This window comes from Heterodontus francisci, chromosome 10 (genome assembly GCF_036365525.1).
Source record: "Heterodontus francisci isolate sHetFra1 chromosome 10, sHetFra1.hap1, whole genome shotgun sequence".
Taxonomy (NCBI): domain Eukaryota; kingdom Metazoa; phylum Chordata; class Chondrichthyes; order Heterodontiformes; family Heterodontidae; genus Heterodontus; species Heterodontus francisci.
Window position 1 is genome coordinate 113,668,728 of NC_090380.1, and position 22,269 is coordinate 113,690,996.

Here is a 22,269-nt window from a genome sequence, read left to right on the forward strand (position 1 = left end):
AACGAGCAGCCAACCCGATGATCCATCTTCCACCCAACTGAAGCAGTCTGAGTCAACCCAATGTCCTTTACTTTCTAAGGAGAAACCATCATTTTTTTCATTCTTTCATGGGATGTGAGTGTTGCTGGCAAGGCCAGTATTTGTTGCTCATCCCTAATTTCCCTTGAGAAGGTAATGGCCTTCTTGAGCCACTGCAGTCCATCTTAAACGCAACTTCTTGTTGTTGTGATGCCATGTTGCAGTGGGGCTCTTCAACAGTTGCCCACCCTTTGTAAAATTATGAGGACAGGTTGCATGGACTTGGCTTGTATCCACTTGAGTATAGAAGATTAAGGGGTGATTTAATTGTGGTCCTTAACGTGATAGAGTAGATAGAGAAAAACTTTCTTCTGATGGGGGAGTCCAGAACAACAAGGCGTAACCTTAAAATTATATCAGGCCATTCAAGAGTGATGTTGGGACATCTTCACACAAAAGGTGGTGGAAATCTGGAACTCTCTCCCGAAAGATCTCCCCAAAAAGCTGCTGAGGCTTGGGGCAGGGGTGGGGTGGGGGCGGGGAGGGTCCCTGGGATACACCATATGACCTAGAGGTTCTGCAGCAACAAATTAAGTTATCTATGTGAGACAGATGTGCACCTGTCAATTACCAACTGACAGTTCAGACATGGTCACTTTACATAATGTTCGACTGGACAGATTGGCTCTCTCTCTCTCATTTTCTCCCCATACTGATCACTGACAACAATATAAAGAGATCAAGAGTAGCCTTACGCTGACAAGAGCAATAACCTTCAGAAACAAGGGGAGAACATGTGAGTAAATAATGCCAGCTCACTTGCCCATTCTCTTAACCAAAAAACGCTATGCAATGAATGGTGGGGATGATGAAGCCTAAAACAGAAGGAAATAAAACATTGGCTTTTTTTTCATTCAGACTTATTTTTTATTCAAGCCTGGGGAATCTGTTTTCAGGAATAAGATGATCCCTTTAATATGCAGGATAAATATTTAGTTTTTATTGTCTCGACCTTTGCTTGTCGCTTCGGTCTGATTTGCACAAGTGCTGTCATTCTCAGCTTAGGAGCATTTCTGAATGCACGATCCTCGTTTATCAACCAGCAGAAAGGGATTCAGGTGGCAGTACTAGAGAGAGCGAGAGAGAGAGAGGGGGGGGAAAGAGTTTATTAGAATTAAAAACCTGTAAAAACAAAACTCTGTTAATAACAAACAGTGTTTTAAGGAGAGGGATGTCAGTACTGGTGGATGAAACACTCTCCCATGTTTTGTCATCCATCATTGGGCACTTCCAGATCAACACTACAGTTGTGGCTTAAAGCTCCTGTTACACTGCATCAACAACACACCTCAGCCCCAGTCCCTGGATGAGCATCTCTCATTGCACTCACTTGCTCAGATTTTCTCATCAGCCATTTTATGGCCTGACTGAATGAAGCTGCTGCTAATTCAGTTCCGGTGTAATGCTGAGTTACACCCATGTGTCTTAGAATCAGAGGAAAGCATTCGGGTGGGGAAGGCAAAACCATGAAGGGATTTGTAAAGGAGGATAAAGCTCCTTGAAGTAAATATATCTAGGAGCAGTTAGTCATCAGTCTTTGAGTAAAGAAGGTTTTCCCAGTAAATTAGCTGCTTTCAATACATAGAAACATAGAAAATAGGAGCAGGAGTAGGCCATTCAGCCCTTCGAGCCTGCTTTATTCATTATGATCATGGCTGATCATCCAACTCAGTAGCCTATTCCGGCTTTCGCCGAATACATTTCAAATACATTTTTCAATTTGTTTTCATTCATTCTGCTCCCTCGAATAAGTATTTCCTAGAACTGGAGTGTGTTAGTCTAAACTGACTGAAACTGACTTGTATCTGGAAAAGTACATCCAGGCCTGGATTAAATCCCGGTCCAAGCTGTGAAAGAATAGCTGACATCACCTTCTAGTATTCTCATTAATGTTTCCAACAGTTGGTCCATGTATGGGGATCTGTTGGCAAGAATTGGGACCAAGGAGCATAGGTATTGGATTTGGCAGGGTAGAGCGAGAGAAACTGTTTCCTCTGGCGTGGGGAGCCCTGAACAAGAGGACATAACCTTAAAATTAGACACCGCCTGTTTAGGAGTGATGTCAGGAAGCACTTCTTCACACAAAGGGTAGTGGAAATCTCTCCCCAAAAAAGCTATTGATGCTGGGGGTCAATTGAAAATTTCAATCCAGAGATTAATAGATTTTTGTTTGGCAAAGGGTATTAAAAATCACAAAACCAAGGCAATGGAGTTAAGATACAGATCACCATGATCTAATTGAAGGACAGAACTGGATCGAGGGGCTGAATAGCCTGCTCCTGTTTCGATGGATAATGAGTTACACAAGTCCCCCACAGTAGCTCCAATGCTGTAATGGTCAGTGCTGATCATCAACATTATTGGCTGGGGAGTGATCGATCTTGCCAGTTTGTCAGATACAACAGCAGATGGAAGGAGAGATGCCTGGCTGATGGGAAGAGAAGAAAAATATGATGAGGCTCCACTGCGTTCTGATCCCCTCAGTCCTCTGCACATTGACATAGACAGTAGTGAGATCTACAATGGTGTTCTCAGACACACTCTAGGGGTTTGTAAAGGAGGACAAGCTCCTTGAAATAAATGTATTCAGGAACAGTTAGCCTTGCCAAAGACTTGGGAATTTAAGGAGATTTGTATTCATTCTTGGGACCTGGGAATCTCTGGCAAGGTCACCATTTATTGTCCATTCCCTGGTTGCCCTTTGAGAAGGTGGTGGAAAACAGATTTCTTGAATCGCTGGAGTCTGTGTGGTGAAGGTGTTCCCACTATGTTGTCAGGTAGGGAGTTCCAGGATATTGACCCAGCAACAATGAAAGAATGGCGATGTAAGTTCAAGACAAAATGGCATGTGACATAGTGGGGAACTTGGAGGTGATGTGTTCCCAAATATCTGTTGCCCTTGTTGATCTAGGTTGTGGAGGTCACAGGTTTGGGAGGTGTGCTGATGAAGCCACAGCAATGTGCAGCAGTGCATCCTGTAGCTATTATGCATTGCAGCCACAGTACATTGGTGGTTGAGGGAGTGAATATTGAGGTGACTCTAATGATCGAGTGCTCCTGATTGAAAACTTTACATGAGAGGAGCCCATGTCAAGAATTCAAATGCAGAAATCAGTCATCACACCCAATCTGAAGGCCACACGATTGTCTATAAACTGATGGAAAATCATGCAGAGTGGGGAATTGGGGTCATTGGTGATTGTGCCTCAATTTTCAATATTCATTTCCATCACATAGGGAGTAGTAAATCCAAAAACTAATCTTTAACACCCAGTGGTCCTGGACTAGACAACTGGAGCACTGCTGTGTCGACTTCCAGGAACTGTGTTTGGGTCCAGACTAATTGAATGAGGTCCCTTCCTATATTATATAGCTGAAAGCCTTCTATTCTATCTAATATATTGGATAACTGAACAGTTGCTCTATCAAAACCCAACTGATGAAACAATATTTCAGTGAGCAAGGGGTCAATCTACAGAACAAGCTATCTAGGGAAGTAGATAGTGCTGATTCATTCAAATGCAGATCAGATCGATTTTGTTCAAAAAGTAACATTTTGGGATTAGTGGATTGAGACTTGACATGTGATAAGTGTAGTGTGCTCAGGAAGAACAGCTGCTAACTTAGCACAGGCCAGGAATCAAACCGACATAGGAACATAGGACTTAGGAGCAGGAGTAGGCCATTCGGTCCTTTAAGACTGCTCTGCCATTCGATAAGATCATGGCTGATCTGATTGTGGTCTCAACTCCACTTTCCTATCTTCCCCTGTTAACCCTCGACTCCCTTGTCTATCAAAAATCTATCTAGCTCAGCCTTGAATCTAACACCTATCTAAGACAGGCTCAATGATGCACTCCATGATACCTCAACCCTCTACACTACTTCCAGAACTGTGTACAGTTATTTTTTTCTTTAAATGAATATTCAGAGATCTGGGCTGAAAGGTATCCCCTTACCTGCTGAGACCCATCCTTCAAAGGTGTCTCACACTCAATGGGTTGAAAAACGAAATGAGGGGCAAAGCGGGAAGTCTTCAGCACCATGGCCAGCTCCGCATCAACCTCCACTGCTTTTTCCTTCTGTAGGAAACAAATAAAAGATACAGCTGAAAATGAGGAGTTGCAAGTAAAATTGAAAGATGGGGGACCAATTGGTGGTATCTGTAATCTCCTCTTTCAAAATGATCTAGGTTCACCTTATCCACGCTATTTAATATTTGTAACTTCAGTCCCACACCAATGTGATTGACTCTTACCTACCCACTGAAGTAGCCTAGAAAGTTCGCTCCGTTATGTTAAAGTGGTGGTTCAAGGAGGCAGCACCCCCCACCCCACCCCCCAACCACCACTGCCTACAACCAGGGCAAGTACAGAACTTTAGTTAGGCCACACTTAGAATATTGCGTGCAATTCTGGTCGCCACACTACCAGAAGGACGTGGAAGCTTTGGAGAGGGTATAGAGGAGGTTTACCGGGATGTTGCCTGGTCTGGAGGGCATTAGCTATGAGGAGAGGTTGGATAAACTCGGATTGTTTTCACTGGAACGACGGAGGTGGAGGGGCGACATGATAGAGGTTTACAAAGTTATGAGAGGCATGGACAGAGTGGATAGTCAGAAGCTTTTTCCCAGGATGGAAGAGTCAGTTACTAGGGGACATAGGTTTAAGGTGCGAGGGGCAAAGTTTAGAGGGGATGTGCGAGGCAAGTTCTTTACACAGAGGGTGGTGAGTGCCTGGAACTTGCTGCCGGGGGAGGTGGTGGAAGCAGATATGATAGCGACGTTTAAGAGGCATCTTGACAAATACCTGAATAGGCTGGGAATAGAGGGATACGGTCCCTGGAAGTGCAGAAGGTTTTAGTTTAGACAGGCATCAAGATTGGCGCAGGCCTGGAGGGCCGAATGGCCTGTTCCTGTGCTGTACTGTTCTTTGTTCTTTGAATGGGCACAGCCAGCAATGCCCACATCCCAAAAATAAATTGGACAAAAATACTTATAAAATACATTCTCTGGAGTGTGCGTTTGTGAGTTTGAACCCCACACCAGGAGCATAAACACGAAAATCTAGGCTGACACTCTCAATGAAGTACCGAGGGAGTGCTGCACTGTTGGAGATGCTGTTTTTCAGATGAGAAGTTAAACCAAGGCCCCCATCTGCTCTTTCAGGTGGATGAAAAACATCCCATGGCACTATTCCAAAACAGAGCGAGGAAGTTCTTCCTGGTCAATATTTATCATTCAACCAACATCACTGCAACAGATTATCTGAGCATTTATTACATTGTTGTTTGTGGGAGCTTGCTGTCTGCAAATTGGTTGCTGTGTTTCCTACACTATAACATTTCAAAAATACTGCTACCAGGGTCCTTTCAGAAAAGACAAATATGGCAGTTACAAGCACTTTACACTAGTAAATGGGTGGGGAAGGGCTCAGGTGGAAAAGGTAATATTAGATAGTAGTTTGAAAGCAAACAAAAGGGAAGAAAGTAAGGTGACATTCAGAAGTTGTGCTTTAGGCACTGCAGGTTAAGGAAAAACTAAAAGATGTAAGGTGAATAAACCAGAGAGAGAAATAAGAAATATTAGAGGAAAGCATTAGAGCAGAAGGACAGGTTAGGGTGTGTGACCCAAATAAGCATTTATACAAACGCATGGATGTAAGAAAGAAAGAAAAAAGGAAAGACTTGCATTTCTATCGAGCCCTTCATGACCACTGGACATCTCAAAATGTTTTACAGCCAATAAAGAACTTCTGACGTGTAGTCACTGTTGTAACGTAGGAAACAAATAAGAGACAAATTGAATGAATTGCAGGCACAAATTTAATTTGAAGGGTATGCTATGACAGCCATTATGGACAAATGGTTTCAAGACAGTTAGGACTGGGAACTAAATATACCAGATTATAAGGTCTACAGGAAAGATAAAGAAAATGGTAAAGGGGGAGCAGTGGCTTTAGTAATTAAGGATGAAATCACTTCCATGATGAGAGGATACAACAAGAGGTACACAGGCAGCAGAGACTTTATGGATAGAATTAAGAAAGTAAGGAATTTAAACTGCATTGGGAATTGTCTTTAGGCCCCTTGGTTGGTAGTAGCTGTGAAATGGAAGAGATGATAAAGACAATCAAATCAAACAAACGAGGCAAAGCCCCGGCCCAGTTGGCATTCCAGCCGACATAGTCAGCATCCAGAAGCGGAAAGGATCCAAAAATGTATGCGGCAACAGTTGAGGAATGTCTTCTCCCAATCGCAGGAAAGATCCTATTAAACTGTCTACTAGACAGCCTCATAGATGACGTCCTCCCAAAATCACAGTGTGGTTTTAGGGCTAACTGTGAGACCGCCGAGCTGGTACTTGTCGCAAGACAACGACAAGATATGCCTGCAAGCATCAACCATTAGGTTCCATTCAGGGAAGCTCTTCAATCTCTCTTGACTGTGTGCCTCTACCAAAATCATAGAGGCAGTAATCAGAGAGCCTCTATATGCAGATGACTGTATCCTAGATGCCCAAAACAAGGAAGATATCCAGACTGTGGCAAACAAATTCTCGAGTGCTGCCAAAAATCAGTGTCTCCAAGACTGAGGTTATACTTCAGCCAGCACCAAGCACACGCTATGAAGGACATAACTGTTGACGATACCAGTCTCAAGGCTGTATAAAAATTCTCATACCTTGGTAGTGTGCTCTCTATTGATGAAGATATCCGTGCACACATCCAGAAAGCAAGTTCTGCATATAGCTGACTCCATGATGGTGTCTGGAAGCAGCATGGCATTAAGCTGAAGACTAAAATCAGGCCATTGTCCTTACCACCCTTCTGTATCAGCAGAATCCTGGGTCTGCTGTAGATGCCACATCAAAGCTCTGGAATATTTCCACCAAAAAAAACTGAGGTCCATCATGAGAATTTGATGGCAGGACAAAATCACAAACAACAAGGTCCTCCATTGTGCTGGACTCAATAGTATGGAGACCACCCTCCCAAATGTTCAATTTAGATGGGCAGGCCATGTCTCCCGCATGGATGATTCAAGAATCCCCAAGCAGGTCTTCTATGGGAAACTGTCTCGAGGCAGACGACATTAAGGTGGTCAGTACAAATGATACACCCTAAAAAAGAGCCTTGCAAACCTCTGCATTACAGACCACCTCTCTTGGGAAAACACTGAGGCTGACCTGCCCACATGGAGGCAAGCACTGAAATTTGGTTCAGCATATTTTCGAGGATCCCTACGCCAAACTCGCAGCATCTGATGTGCCCAGAGGAAGGCCAGAGGTGGTGCAGCCAGGAGGCCAATTAAGCCACCTCATGGCCAATTAAAGGACACTTCCAGCCTGCGCTGGGGTGGCCTGCCCTCACATGGGGAAACTTTACTGGGCGGTCTCCCAGTAGACTCCGGGGTTGGAGGGGGGGGGAACGACCCCCTTTAGGGGCACTTCATGGCCAATGGAGGAGCCCCCGGGGGCAATGGATGCCTTCGCGACAACATGTCGCCAAGACGGTGGAAAGGCAATGGCACAAATTCAAAGAGCGCATGGATGAACTGCAACAATTGTTCATTCCTGTCTGGCACAAAAGTAAAACAAACCATGGCTTACAAGGGAAATCAGAGATAGCATTAGATCCAAGGAAGAGGCATATAAATTCGCCAGAAAAAACAACAGACCTGAGGATTGGGAGCAGTTTAGAATTCAGCAAAGGAGGACCAAGGGATTGATTAAGAAGGGGAAAATAGAGTACGAGGGCAAGCTTGTGGGGAACATTAAAACTGACTGTAAATGTTTCTACAGGTATGTGAAGAGAAAAAGATTAGTGAAGAGAAATGCAGGTCCCTTACAATCAAAAACAGGGGAATTTATTATGGGGAACAAAGAAATGGCTGACCAACTAAATGCATACTTTGGTTCTGTCTTCACAAAGGAGGACACAAATATCATACCAGAAATGTTGGGGAACACAGTGAGAGAGAAGAACTGAAGGAAATCAGTATTAGTAGAGAAATAATGTTGGGAAAATTGATGGGATTGAAGGCCAATAAATCCCCAGGGCCTGATAATCTACATCCCAGAGTACTTAAGGAAGTAGCCCTAGAAATAGTGGATGCATTGGTGGTCATCTTCCAAGATTCTATAGACTCTGGAACAGTTCCTACAGATTGGAGGGTAGCTAATGTAACCCCACTATTTAAAAAGGGGGGTAGAGTGAAAGCAGGGAATTATAGACCAGTCAGCCTGACATCGGTACCGGGGAAAATTCTAGAGTCCATTATCAAAGATTTTATAGCAGAGCACTTGGAGAACAGTGGGTAGAATCGGGCAGAGTCAGCATGGATTTACGAAAGGGAAATCATGCTTGACAAATCTACTAGAATTCTTCGAGGATGTAACTAGTAGAGTTGATGAGGGGGAGCCAGTGGGTGTGGTTTATTTGGACTTTCAGAAGGCTTTCAACAAAGTCCCACAGAAGAGATTAGCGGGTAAAATTAAAACACATGGGATTGGGGGTAGTGTATTGCGATGGATAGAAAATTGGTTGGCAGACAGGAAACAAACAGTAGGAATAAATGGGTCTTTTTCCAAATGGCAGGCAGTGACTAGTGGGGTACTGCAGGGATTGGTGCTAGGACCCCAGCTATTCACAATATATATTAATGATTTACATGAGGCAACCAAATGTAATATCTCCAACTTTGCAGATGACACAAAACTGTGTGGGAGGGTGAGTTGTGAGGAGGATGCAGAGAGGCTTCAGGGTGATTTGGACAAGTTGAGTGAGTGGGCAAATGCATGGCAGATGCAGTATAATGTGGATAAATGTGAGGTTATCCACTTTGGTAGCAAAAACAGGAAGGCAGATTATTATCTGAACGACTATTAACTGAGAAAGGGGAATATGCAACGAGACCTGGGTGTTCTTGTACACCAGTCGCTGAAGGTAAGCATGCAGGTCCAATAGGCAGTAAAAAAGGCAAATGGTATGTTGGCCTTCATAGCGAGAGGATTCGAGTAAAGGAGCAGGGATGTCTTGCTGCAATTATACAGGGCCTTGGTGAGGGCACACCTGGAATATTGTGTGCAGTTTTGGTCTCCTTATCTGAGGAAGGATGTTCTTGCTTTCGAGTGAGTGCAGCGAAGGTTTACCAGACTGATTCCTGGGATGGCGGGACAGACGTATGAGGAGAGATTTGACTTGGTTAGGATTATATTCGCTGGAGTTCAGAAGAGTGAGGGCGGATCTCATAGAAACCTATAAAATTCTAACAGGACTTGACAGGGTAGATGCAGGAAGGATGTTCCCGATGGTGGGGGAGTCCAGAACCAGGGGTAATAGTCTCAGGATACGGGATAAACCTTTCAGGACTGAGATGAGGAGAAATTACATCACCCAGAGAGTGGTGAGCCTGTGGAATTCGCTACCACAGAAAGCAGTTGAGGCCAAAACAGTGTATGTTTTCAAGAAGGAGTTAGATATAGCTCTTGGGGCAAAAGGGATCAAAGGGTATGGGGTGAAAGCAGAAACAGGGTACTGAGTTGGATGATCAGCCATGACCATACTGAATGGCGGAGTCAGCTCGAAGGGCCGAATGGCCTACTCCTGCTCCTATTTTCTATGTTTCTATTTTTCTATACCTCACGACCCTCCTGCCCCATCCTGGCTACCAAACCCAACTTACAAAAGCAAAACACTGTGGATACTGGAAACCTGAAACATATACAGAAAATTCTGGAAATACTCAGCAGGTCAGCAGTTAATTTTTCAGATCGATGACCTCTCATCATTTTGACCCCGGGGGCAGGACCTTTGTCATGTCCAGAAAATTCAGCCCAATATGTTCTAGTACCAACAAGAGGGTGGACCATATTAGATATGGTAATGAGCCAGATTTAGTAAATAGCCTAATGGTGTGTGAATATTTAATAATAATCATTATATATTCGAGTACAATGTAGTGTTTGAAAGGGAGAAACGTGAAACAGCTACTAAAATTCTAGAGCAGAATACTGCAGATACTGGAAATCTGAAATAAAAACAGAAAGTGCTGGAAATACTCAGCAGCTCTGACAGCAAAAAACTTGCAAGGGATATCAAAATCAACACAAAAAACTTTTATACTTAAGTTAGGAAAAAGAGGGTAGTCAGAAGCTTTGGGGACCCCTTGGATACTGATAATGGTGATATTCTCAATGAAAATATGGAAGTGCTGGACAAGCTGAATAATTACTTTGCATCAGCATTTACTGTGGAGGAAGAGGTCAGCATGGCAGAGATCCCAAGCAAGCTATTATTCATTCAGGGACAGGGACTCAATAAAATTAACACAAGCAAAATAACAGGAATAGAGAAATCTCTGGAGCAGATGGTTTCCACCCAGGGTTTGAAAGGAAGTAACAAAAACAAGAAATGCTGGAAACACTCAGCAGGTCTGGCAGCATCTGTGGAGAAAGAAGCAGAGTTAACGTTTCAGGTCAATGACCTTTCATCAGAACAGTTCTGCAGAAGGGTCACTGACCTGAAATGTTAACCAGGGAATCATAGATCATTTAGCTTAACATCTGCGATCAAGAAATTGCTCGAGTCTATGATTAAGGCTAGAGTGACTGAAAACCTTAAATTTTCAGCTGATCAGAGAGAATCAATATGGATTTGTAAAGGGTAGGTCATGTTTGAGGAATCTGATTGAATTTTTTGAAGGTGCAACTAAAGTAGCGGACAGGTGACTGTCTATGGATGTTAGTTATATGGACTTCTGGAAGGCATTTGTTAAAGTCCCTCATAATTAGAATATTGCGTGCAATTCTGGTCGCCACACTACCAGAAGGATGTGGAGGCTTTGGAGAGGATACAGAAGAGGTTTACCAGGATGTTGCCTGGTCTGGAGGGCATTAGCTATGAGGAGAGGTTGGATAAACTCGGATTGTTTTCACTGGAACGACGGAGGTGGAAGGGCGACATGATAGAGGTTTACAAAGTTATGAGCGGCATGGACAGAGCGGATAGTCAGAAGCTTTTTCCCAGGGTGGAAGAGTCAGTTACTAGGGGACATAGGTTTAAGGTGAGAGGAGCAAAGTTTAGAGGGGATGTGCGAGGCAAGTTCTTTACACAGAGGGTGGTGAGTGCCTGGACCTTGTTGCCGGGGGAGGTGGTAGAAGCAGGGACCATAGAGACGTTTAAGAGGCATCTTGACAAATACATGAATAGGAAGGGAATAGAGGGATACGGTCCCCGGAAGTGCAGAAGGTTTTAGTTTCGGCAGGCATCAAGATCGGCGCAGGCTTGAGGGCCGAATGGCCTGTTCCTGTGCTGTACTGTTCTTTGTTCTTTGTTAAGAGACTGTTAGCTAAAGTTGAAGCTCATGGAATTGAATGCAAATTATTGACCTGGTTAAGAAATTGGCTGAGTGACAGGAGACAGAGAATAGGAATAATGGGCAAGTACTCTTACGAGCATGATGTGACTATTGGTGTCCCACAAGGATCTATGCTGGGGCCTCAACTACTCACTGCATCCATTAATGGCTGAGATGATGGGATAGAAAGACACATAGCCAAATGTGCCAAAGATACAAAGATAGGCAACATTTTAAGCAGTGTATGTGGAAATGTAAAATTAATCTCTTCTGCAAACAGTAATTGAAGCTAGATCGATTGTTAATTTAAATCTGAGTTTGATAGATTTTTGTTAACCAAAGGTATTAAGGGATGTGTGGCAAAGTCAGGTATATGGAGTTAGATCACAGATCAGCCACGATCTCATTGAAAGGTGGAACATGACAGAGGGGCGAATGTTTTAGCCAGCACGTAACAAGCCCAACGAGAGGGGGCACAATTCTAGATTTAGTCTTCGATAATAAAGCTGGGCAAGTGGATAAAGTAACAGTGGGTGACCATTTTGGAGATAGTGACCATAATACAGTTACTTTTAGCATAATCATGGAAAAGGACAAAGATAAAACAGGAGTTAAAGTTCTAAATTGGGAGAAGGCAAATGTGACGAAACTGAGAGGCGATCTGGCGAAAGTAGACTGGATACGGTTACTTGAAGGAAAATCAATGGCAAACCAGTGGGAGGCATTCAAAAGTGAGATTCTACAGGCACAGTGTAGGCATCTCCCCACAAAGTTAAAGGGTGGTACGGTCAGATCTAGAGCTCCCTGGTTATCTAGAGACTTATGGGGTAAGTTGAAAAACTTAACACTTTAGAAAGCCTAGAGGAGTATAGAAAGTGCAGGGGTGAGGTAAAAAGGAAATCAGAAAAGCAAAGAGAGGACATGAAAAATTATTGGCAAGTAAAATCAAGGAAAACCCAAAGATGTTTTATCAGTACCTTAAGAGCAAGAGGATAACTAAGGAAAGGGTAGGGCCTATCAGAGATGTACAAGGGAACTTACATGTGGATGCAGATGATGTGGCAGGGTTCTTAATGAGTTTTTTGTCTCTGTCTTCACATAGGAGTGAGTTGATGCAGACATTGTAGTAAAAGAGGAGGAGTGTGAAATATTAGATATGATTAGCATGATGAGAGAGGAAGTACACGAGGGTCTGGCATCCTTGAAAGTGGATAAATCGCCAGGGCTGGATGGATTGCATCCTAGGTCATTAAAGGAAGCCAGGGAGGAAATAGCAGATGCACTGAGGATCATCTTCAAATCCTCACTAGATAAAGGAGAGGTGCTAGATGATTGGAGGTCTGCGAACATTATACCATTGTTTAAAAAGGGTGCAGGGGATAGGCCAAATAATTATAGGCCAGTCAGTCTGACCTCGGTAGTGGTTAAATTGTTAGAATCATTTCTGAGGGATAGGATAAACTGCCACTTAGAAAGGCATGGATTGATCAGGGATAGTCAGCATGGATTTGTTAAGGGAAGGTCATGTCTTACTAAATGAATTGAATTCTTTGAGGAAGTAACAAGGAGGATTGATGAGGGTAGTGCAGTGGATGTGGTCTACATGCACTTTAGTAAGGCATTTGACAAGGTCCTACATGGCAGACTGGTCAGTAAAGTGAAAGCCCATGGGATACAGGGGAATGTAGCAGGTTGGATTCAGAATTGGCTCAGTGACAGGAAACAAAGGGTAGAAGTTGACAAATGTTTTTGCAAATGGAAAGCTGTTCCCAGTGGCGTTCCACAGGGCTCAGTGTTGGTTCCCTTGCTGTTTTTGGTATATATTAATGATTTGGACTTAAATGTGGGAGACATGATTGGGAAATTTGCTGATGACACAAAAATTGGTCATGTAGTTGATAGTGAAGAGGATAGCCATAGACTCCAGAATGATATCAATGGTTTGGTTGAGTGGGTGGAAAAGTGGCAAATGGAATTCAATCCAGATAAGTGTGAAGTAATGCACTTGGGGAGGGCAAATAAAGTGATGGAATACACAATAAATGGGAGGATATTGAGAGGGGTAGAAGAAGTGAGAGACCATGGAGTGCATGTCCACAGGTCCCTAAAGATGGCAGGACAGGTAGATAAAGTGGTGAAGAAGGCATATGGAATGCTTTCCTTGATGTAATACTGGAACTGTATAAAATGCTGGTTAGGCCACAGCTGGAGTACTGCGTACAGTTCTGGTAACAACATTACAGGAAGGACATAATTGCTCTGGAGAGAGTACAGAGGAGATTTACAAGAATGTTGCCAGGACTTCAAAGTTGCAGCTATGAAGAAAGATTGGATAGGCTAGGGTTGTTTTCCCTAGAAGGCTGAGGGGTGACTTAAATGAGGTGTACAAAATTATGAGAGGTCTAGATAGAGTAGACAGGAAGGACCTGTTTCCCCTCGCAGAGAGGTCAATTACCAGGGGGCACAGATTTAAGGTTGGGTGGAAGGATTAAAGGGGACATGAGGAAAAGCTTTTTCACCCAGAGGGTGGTGGGTGTCTGGAATTCACTGCCAGGGGCGATGGTGGAGGCAGAAACCCTCAATTCTTTTAAAAGGTACCTGGACATGCACCTGAGCTGCTGTAACCTGCAAGGCTATGGACCAGGTTCTGGAAAGTGGGATTAGATTGGGTGGCTAGTTTTTTTTGGCCGGCAAAGACATGATGGGCTGAATGGCCTCCTTCTGTGCCGTAATTTTTCTATGGTTCTAATCCTGTTCTATGCTTCCTATGAACATCACAATCAACCTTTTGGGTTGAATGGCCTGTTTCCGTGCTGTAAATAATTTACAATATTTTGTTTGAAAATTGAAGGAGTCAAACATTCATCAGAACAAAAATTGTCTGAAATTTATGTCACGCTCTATCTACCCTGTCAAGCCCTTGAAGGATTTTATACATTTCAATGAAATTACCTCCATTTTTTTGAAGTGTTGCAATGTAGGAAATGCAGCAGGCAATTTACACACAGCAAGGTCCCACAAACCGCATTGAAATAAATGACCAATTAAAATGTTTTAGCAATGTTAATTGAGGGATAACTAGTAACCAGGACACCAGGGATAACTCCCCTTCTTCCTATAGTTTCATGGGATCTTTTGCATTCACCAAAGTGGAGCGATGAGGCCTTGGTTCACTGTCTCATCTGAAAGATGGCACTTCCAACAGTGCAGAGCTTACTCAGTACTGCACCCCGAGTGTCAGGTGAGATTTTGTACTCAAGTGCCAAGAGTGAGACTTGAACCTACAACTTTCTGACTCAGAGAAGAATGCTGTCATCAATCCATGCCCAATGAGATTGCCATCCTCTTGCTTCACTCCAAGATCTACTTTTTCAGGTATCTCAGGTAGCTCCTGGACAGAGATAGAGGTTGAACGATATGGTGAGAGTTCAGAAGGAATCTCTCTGTGCGTTGTCTGACTCATAGGTCATACATTCCTACAGCAGGTTTCGATACAGCTGCATTTCTGCTTGGCCTGTTTTTGTAAGGAACTGATAAACCAGTTTAGTTATATAGCATATAGTATTTCAAGCACAGAAACAGGCCATTTGGCCCAATAGGTTCATGCCACTCCGTACGAACCTGCTCCCACTCATCTTCCTCTAATCCCATCAACATATCCCTCCTCTCCTTTCTCCCTTATGTGTTTATCTGGCTTCCTCTTAAGCTATTCTACACTATTCACCTCAACTACTCCTCGTGGCAGCGAGTTCCACATTCTTATCACACTCAAGGTAAAGAAGGTTCTCCTGAATTCGATGGGATTTAGTAATGGCTATCTTATATTTATGACCGTAGTTGTGGTCTCCCCTGCAAGTGGAAACATCTTCTCCATGTCGACCCGATCAAATCCTTTCCCGAAGACTTCTATTCGGTCATCCCTCAGCCTTCTCTTGTCTAGAGAAAAGACTCCCAGCCTGTTTAATTTTTCCTGATAGGTATAACCTCTCAGTTCTTGTATCATTCCAGTAAATTTTTTCACACCTTCTCCAGTGCCTCTATATCCTTTTCTAATATGGTGACCAGAACTTTAGGTTTAAGTAAGGTTCTATACATGTTTAAGATAATTTATCTGCTTTCTCACTGTATTGGTGCAGAAGTGAATCCAGTGTATGTTTGCTTTTTTTTGGCTTTGTTAACCTGTGTGACTACTTTTATTGATTTGTGAATCTGTACCCAGTTGGGGTATGGTTCCACAGACGTCAGGTAGATCACTGATACCGTGCCTAAATCGCCACTCTTCATGAGTGAGCTTAGATAATGAAGGTCAGCAGGCCATGCAACCCTAAAGGCATCACAGTTGAAGCCAATCCTAACCTTAGCCAACCTCCACAAACATACACTTTCCTTCAAGAGGTCTTTGGATAACAATCACAAGTGGGACTCACGGTTGACTGTCTGCCTCCCTCATCCAGTATCACTGGGGCCATTTATAATAACCCTTACAGTCACCACAGCCAAGATCAGCTGAGAATTTGGGACTTTCAAGTATTTATTGCTCACACATAAGAAAATTAGGAGAAACGTCTTTACCCAGAGAGTGGAGCAAAATTGAAACTTGCTATTAAAAAGACTTTTGAGGTGAATAGCAGAGATGCATTTAAGGGGAAGCTAGATAAGCACATGAGAGAGAGAAAGGAATAGAACGATATGTTGATAGTCTACATGAAGTAGGATGGTAGTAGACCTGTGTGTAGCAGAAACACCAGCACGGAGCTGTTGGGCTGAATGGCCGTTGTGGTGCTGTGGAATTCTGTGTAACAGAAGCCCAAATACAGGAGATGCAGGAAGCCCCTGAGAAAATTAGAGGTAATTGTGTCCACGTTAGTCTTGCCCACCGCCTGCTGGCCAGCTGAGGAGAAGCACAGGTTTGAGGAATGGATTGTCTATCCACTCTTGAATTCCAGTGCCCAAGACAAACCCCGGAGCTGCAAGAGGAAACAAGCAAGCTGCAGGGAGCAAAACAGGTGAATGTAGCCTCACAATGAAAGTCTTCAAGAAATTAAATGATCCCTGAAGACCTGTTACTGGGAGAGAGTCAAGGAAAGCAAGGCAGTCCTGATTAGCCTGAAACAGTCCACCTTGATGAACTATTCTCAGTGCTTGAGTGTGAACATAGCTTTGTCCAGAGTAATCAGGGTCAACGTGGCTCTATTACTGCATCTCAGTCAGCAGACAATAGTCTCCAGCCTTGCAGCAGCAGAAAAACATGATCTAAGCTGGCATCCTGTCCATGGTGTCAGCCATGGCTCAGTAGGGGGGTAGCACTCTCACCTCCGAGTCAGAAGGCTGTGGGTTCATAGTCCCATTCCAGAGATTCCAGCACAAAAATCTATGCTGACACTCCCAGTGCAGTCGTCTCATCCAAAGGACGGCACCTCAGACAGTCAGCCGAGATTTTTGTGCTCAAATCTCTGGAATATGACATGAACCCACAACCTTCTGAGGAAGAGGAGCAGTGGGTGGGGGAGGAGGGCCACGGATATATCCGCAAGGGAGTTCCCACGGAGATGATGTGGGGATGTTAAGTGAATCCATTGCTGTCGAATACTATTATTCCATAAGTAAGAGTGAAACCAGCAAGTGCAGTCTCCTTGAGGAAAGATGGTGGAAGAAGATGGTGTGTCTGACTGTGGCTGCAGAGAGAATAAAGAAAGACCATGAGGGTAACAGTCACAGAGAATGTCACTCGTGACAGAGCTGTCTAGATGCTGTGGAAGGGGTAGAAACCTGATTGGAAATGCAGGAGTGGTGCACACAGACCTGTAATTGGAGGACGGTAGAGATGGAAGAATGAACTCAAATAATCTTCTGATCTTTACCTTAGCGATAATAGAAAATAATCATTTATCCACAAGTCAATCAAACAATATGGGGCGGCAGAGTGGCGCAGTGGTTAATACTGCAGCCTCACAGCTCCAGTGACCCGGGTTCAATTCTGGGTACTGCCTGTGTGGAGTTTGCAAGGTCTGCGTGGGTTTTCACCGGGCGCTCCGGTTTCCTCCCATAACCAAAGACTTGCAGGTTGATAAATAAATTGGCCATTATAAATTGTCCCTAGTATAGGTAGGTGGTAGGGAAATATAGGGACAGGTGGGGATGTGGTAGGAATATGGGATTAGTGTAGGATTAGTATAAATGGGTGGTTGATGGTCGGTACAGACTCGGTGGGCCAAAGGGCCTGTTTCAGTGCTGTATCTCGAAATAAATACATTTAATTCAATGAACATTACAGGGTTTGGGATATTTCAGGGTGGTGAGAGTAGGCATAATGCTATTTCTACAATTGTATAGAAAGCTGCGGCTTTATTTATTTAAGCCTTCTTACTTTGAAAGTGTGAACGGAATCAAACACCAGCTGGTCCTGGTAGTCAGTCACTGTTCCTTTATACGTGACCCAAGCTTTCTGATCACTCCTGTCAACCGGGAGTTTGAAAAAGCGGTAAGTTGCGGATGCATATCTCACATTTCCTGGGAAGAAAAATCACCAGAGAGGGTCAATGGGCAAGAGGGTACGGATATGTGAGATTTCCAGACAGTAACAGAGGCTGGAAGTGTTACAGAGTAATCCAGGGCAGGCAGTGAACGACAGAGAGTAACAGAGGGCTGGTAGTGAATTACAGAGAGTAATACAGGACTGGCAGTGAGTTACAGAGAGTAATAGAGGAGTGGAAATGAGTTACAGAGAGCAACAGAGGGCTGGTGGTGAAGTACAGCGAGTAATACAGGACTGGCAGTGAGTTAGAGAGTAATGCAGGACTGGCAGTGAGTTACAGAGAGTAACAGCGGGCTGGCAGTGAATTACAGAGAGTAATACAGGACTGGCAATGAGTTACGGAGAGTAACAGAGCGCTGGCAGTGAATTAGAGAGTATAATACAGGACTGGCAATGAGTAACAGAGAGTAACAGAGGGCTGGCAGTGAATTAGAGAGTATAATACAGGACTGGCAATGAGTAACAGAGAGTAACAGAGGGCTGGCAGTGAGTTACAGAGAGTAACAGAGGGCTGGCAGTGAGTTACAGGGAGTAACAGAGGGCTGGCAGTGAATTACAGAGAGTAATACAGGACTGGCAGTGAGCTACGGAGAGTGACAGCAGGCTGGCAGTGAATTACAGAGAGTAATACAGGACTGGCAGTGAGTTACAGAGAGTAATAGAGGAGTGGAAATAAGTTACAGAGAGCAACAGAGGGCTGGTGGTGAAGTACAGCGAGTAATACAGGACTGGCAGTGAGTTAGAGAGTAATGCAGGACTGGCAGTGAGTTACAGAGAGTAACAGCGGGCTGGCAGTGAATTACAGAGAGTAATACAGGACTGGCAATGAGTTACGGAGAGTAACAGAGCGCTGGCAGTGAATTAGAGAGTATAATACAGGACTGGCAATGAGTAACAGAGAGTAACAGAGGGCTGGCAGTGAATTAGAGAGTATAATACAGGACTGGCAATGAGTAACAGAGAGTAACAGAGGGCTGGCAGTGAGTTACAGGGAGTAACAGAGGGCTGGCAGTGAATTACAGGGAATAAGAGGGCTGGCAGTGAATTACAGAGAGTAATACAGGACTGGCAATGAGTTACAGAGTAGAACAGAAGATTGGCAGTGAGCTATAGAGAGTAGCAGAGGGCTGGCAGTGAATTGCAGGGAGTAATACAGAACTGGCAGTGAGTTAGGGAGAGTGACAGACGACTGGCAGTGTGTTAAAGAAAGTAATACAGGACTGGCAGTGAGTTACAGGAAGTAACAGAGGGCTGGCAGTGAGTTAGAGAGTAACAGATGGCTGGCAGTGAATTGCAGAGAGTAATACAGGACTGGCAGTGAATTACAGAGAGTATCAGAGGGCTGGCAGTGAATTACAGAGAGTGAGAGGGTTGGGAGAGAATTACAGAGAGTAATACCGGACTGGCAGTGAGTTAGAGAGAGTAATACAGGACTGGTAGTTGAGTTACAAAGAGTAACAGAGGCCTTGCAATATTCCACACCAATGGTGTACTGGCTGTTAGTTGTCCAGAGTTTAATTGCATACTAACTATAATGAAGACACTCACCTGTCCTTTTGAGAATTTCGGCTTTGTTGATTACAACGTTACTTGCAGAGAGCAGGTATGGTTTGCTGAATCCAAACTCCATCACCAGACTGATTAAATCCTTCCAGTAGAGGGCACCTGCGAGCCCCTCTCCTACAAAAAAGTCAGTGAGAGCTGTCAATCCAGCTTCATGACCCAGAGCATCCAGTAGGGTCATAGTCAGTACAATTTTCCGGCAATGTATCTTGCTATGTGTCACATTTGTTGGAATTCTTTTCTTACCCTTCAGTTTGAAAAATGTTTATGCTGCAAATTGCTGGAAGTACAAGCTAATCTCAGTGGATGTGGGAGCTGAATGAACGCAGGGCCAACAGTAAATCCCTTTAACCAATGAGATATATGGATTGAGAAAGAAACAGAGGAATGACGGCAAAGAAATCATATAAATTTTAAGTCAAATCAGTTACAGAAAGAGAAAGTACAGAGGGAAGGAAAGATTGAATTGAGAGAGAAAGGAAAGGTAAGAAAACGGTTAAAATATTTCAAATTTTAAAAATATCTAGCAACAATTTACTAGCTGCAGGAATGAGACTCAGTAGTATCAACTGTCCCCTTTCTAGGCCAGAGAGGTTGACTGGCATTGCAGGAACAGAAATCTCATTAAAAATGTCCTTACGCTGTTAAGTAGCAGCCTTAACTTTCTGCAGCAAGTTTAATGGGCATTCACTGTGAAAATGCTGCAATCTCTTGACACACATTGGAAGTCAAGGGCAAGCTCTCGCTTTAGTGTGGCTAACAGCAGAGTGGAGCAAATCATCCAACAACTTGTGGCAATTCACAACTCACGGCCTATTTCTTCCCACCACAACTTGCTGCTGACATTAATAACAGTGAGTGTCACTAACTTAGTCATTACTTTTCAAGCAAATTCTGGGCCTTAGAGATTATGAGCAATGGAACTTAGGAAATAGGAGCAGGAGTAGGCCATTCGGCCCCTCGAACCTGCTCTGCCATTCAACTAGATCATGGCTGATTTTCTACCTCAACGCCATTTTCCTGCACTATCCCCATATCCCTTGATATCTTTAAAATCTGGAAATCTATCATTCTCTGTCTTGAACATACTCAATGACTGAGTCTCCCAGAGATAGCAAATACTCTGCAGAAGCTAGATCCTGTGTACATTGCATAAATGCTGGTGTTTAGAGTCAGCCATTGGCTTGGCTTAGTCTGATAGTCCTACTCAGCGAAATGGGCAGTGCATTGTACTGTACAAAAAGTGAGGTACAAAGTGATCAAGAGAGAGAGAGAAAACAGTTACCCCAAAGCACTGGATCCTCCTTCAGATCTTCATCCAGGGCCTCACTAGCATACATGTCACTGAAATACATCTCTCCACCTTCCTGTAACAGACAAGATATTCCTGAGAATTAATTTTTCGCACGTGTCTCCTCCCCCTCTCCTCAATTAAAATTTCCGAGGCACCAGCAGTGTAAGAAGTGTGTCACACTCACGAGAAGTGCAGCGATGAAAATACAGAACCAAACTGAAGACTTATAAAAAATTGAAACAACTTGAGAGAGACTGGTACATGTGCTGTCAACAAAATGGAGGACAGGACACATGACCCTCAGTATCTCTTGCACTCAAATCCACATCCGTGTCTACTAAGACTGAAAACCAATTAAGTCCTGTCTGCATGGAAATACGACAGATAATCACACCTGGATATGAGCTACACTCAAACACAATGAAACAAGACTTTTCGTAGACTTCTCGTCTCTGAATAACCTCCATGCCAATAGAGTGTGAACCACCCTCATCTCCTCAGAATGGGGCCGTCATCAAGGCTATTATACAGCCCAGCTAGGGCTGAAACCTGAAGTCACATGGGCAAAACCAACCCTTCTAAAACTCACATTAAAAGGTAATCGTTTTGAGGAACAAAGCGGGAGTCTTTTCAGGACAGGAGTAGAGACAACATCATCAGTCTGGTCTGTCCTCAGCCTCACAATACAACAACAAAGAAGCCATTTTGAATTCCAGCAAGGCTGAGAGAGAGAAATCGGTTCCAGACAACACCGTTGAACTCTGATGAGACAAGTGGAAGCTAGCTATAGCAGAGAGAAGAGAGTATCTTTGTAAAAATGACACTTCTACCAGTGAGAATAGATCTAAGAAATCAGCACAGTCTTCAATCCAAAGTAAACCACCTGGAGATTATGTTACGAACAGGTAGTTTTTTTAAAAAAAAAACCTATTGCTCTGTCTTTTCTACAACCTGTCTGTAAGCAGATTGTGATTGAATTTTCCTCCCTTGAACCCTGACTTGTAAAGGACTGCATCAACACTGTTGTTAAAGTTAAAACACAGAAACAGGGTTTATTAACCCACACTCTTAAACTTGGGAGGGGGTTAACTTCGCAACGCATGCTCGCAAACATACAAGGGAAGGTAAATGCATCAAAAGGGCAAGGACATTTACTAAATGGAAAATAGCTTAACCACAAACTAACAGGGGTTGAAACGCGAGTCTTTTTTAAATTAAAGAATGTCCAAAACTGGAGTTAACCAACTGGAAATGCCGAGTGGGGGTAGGAGTCATTTAAACCTCTTCGCTTACACTTTCTTCTGCTTGCACTTTTGGAGATAAGTTGAGGTATCTTAGATTCTGATGTCACCCTTGTTTGACAAAGAGAAAAACTGGCAGAGAGCAGATTTTCTTGCTGATTTGCAGACTGTGGCTTCTGTTCTTCGTTCTTGCAGGAAGG

At 43.6% G+C, this 22,269-nt stretch overlaps 1 protein-coding gene across 1 annotated transcript in view; it reads right to left on the reverse strand.

The window, feature by feature from the left end:
- Positions 1 to 928: 928 nt before the first annotated feature.
- The window catches only part of LOC137374722 (arsenite methyltransferase-like), a 56,985-nt gene continuing 35,644 nt past the window's right edge, over positions 929 to 22,269 (reverse strand). The window contains exons 6-10 of the mRNA XM_068041278.1: positions 20,820 to 20,901; positions 19,520 to 19,651; positions 17,804 to 17,946; positions 4,038 to 4,160; positions 929 to 1,145 (exon numbers count right to left, since the gene is read on the reverse strand). Coding sequence (XP_067897379.1) covers positions 1,080 to 1,145; positions 4,038 to 4,160; positions 17,804 to 17,946; positions 19,520 to 19,651; positions 20,820 to 20,901 — 546 coding nt within the window. The 3' untranslated portion in view covers positions 929 to 1,079. The remainder of the gene's footprint in view (positions 1,146 to 4,037; positions 4,161 to 17,803; positions 17,947 to 19,519; positions 19,652 to 20,819; positions 20,902 to 22,269) is intronic.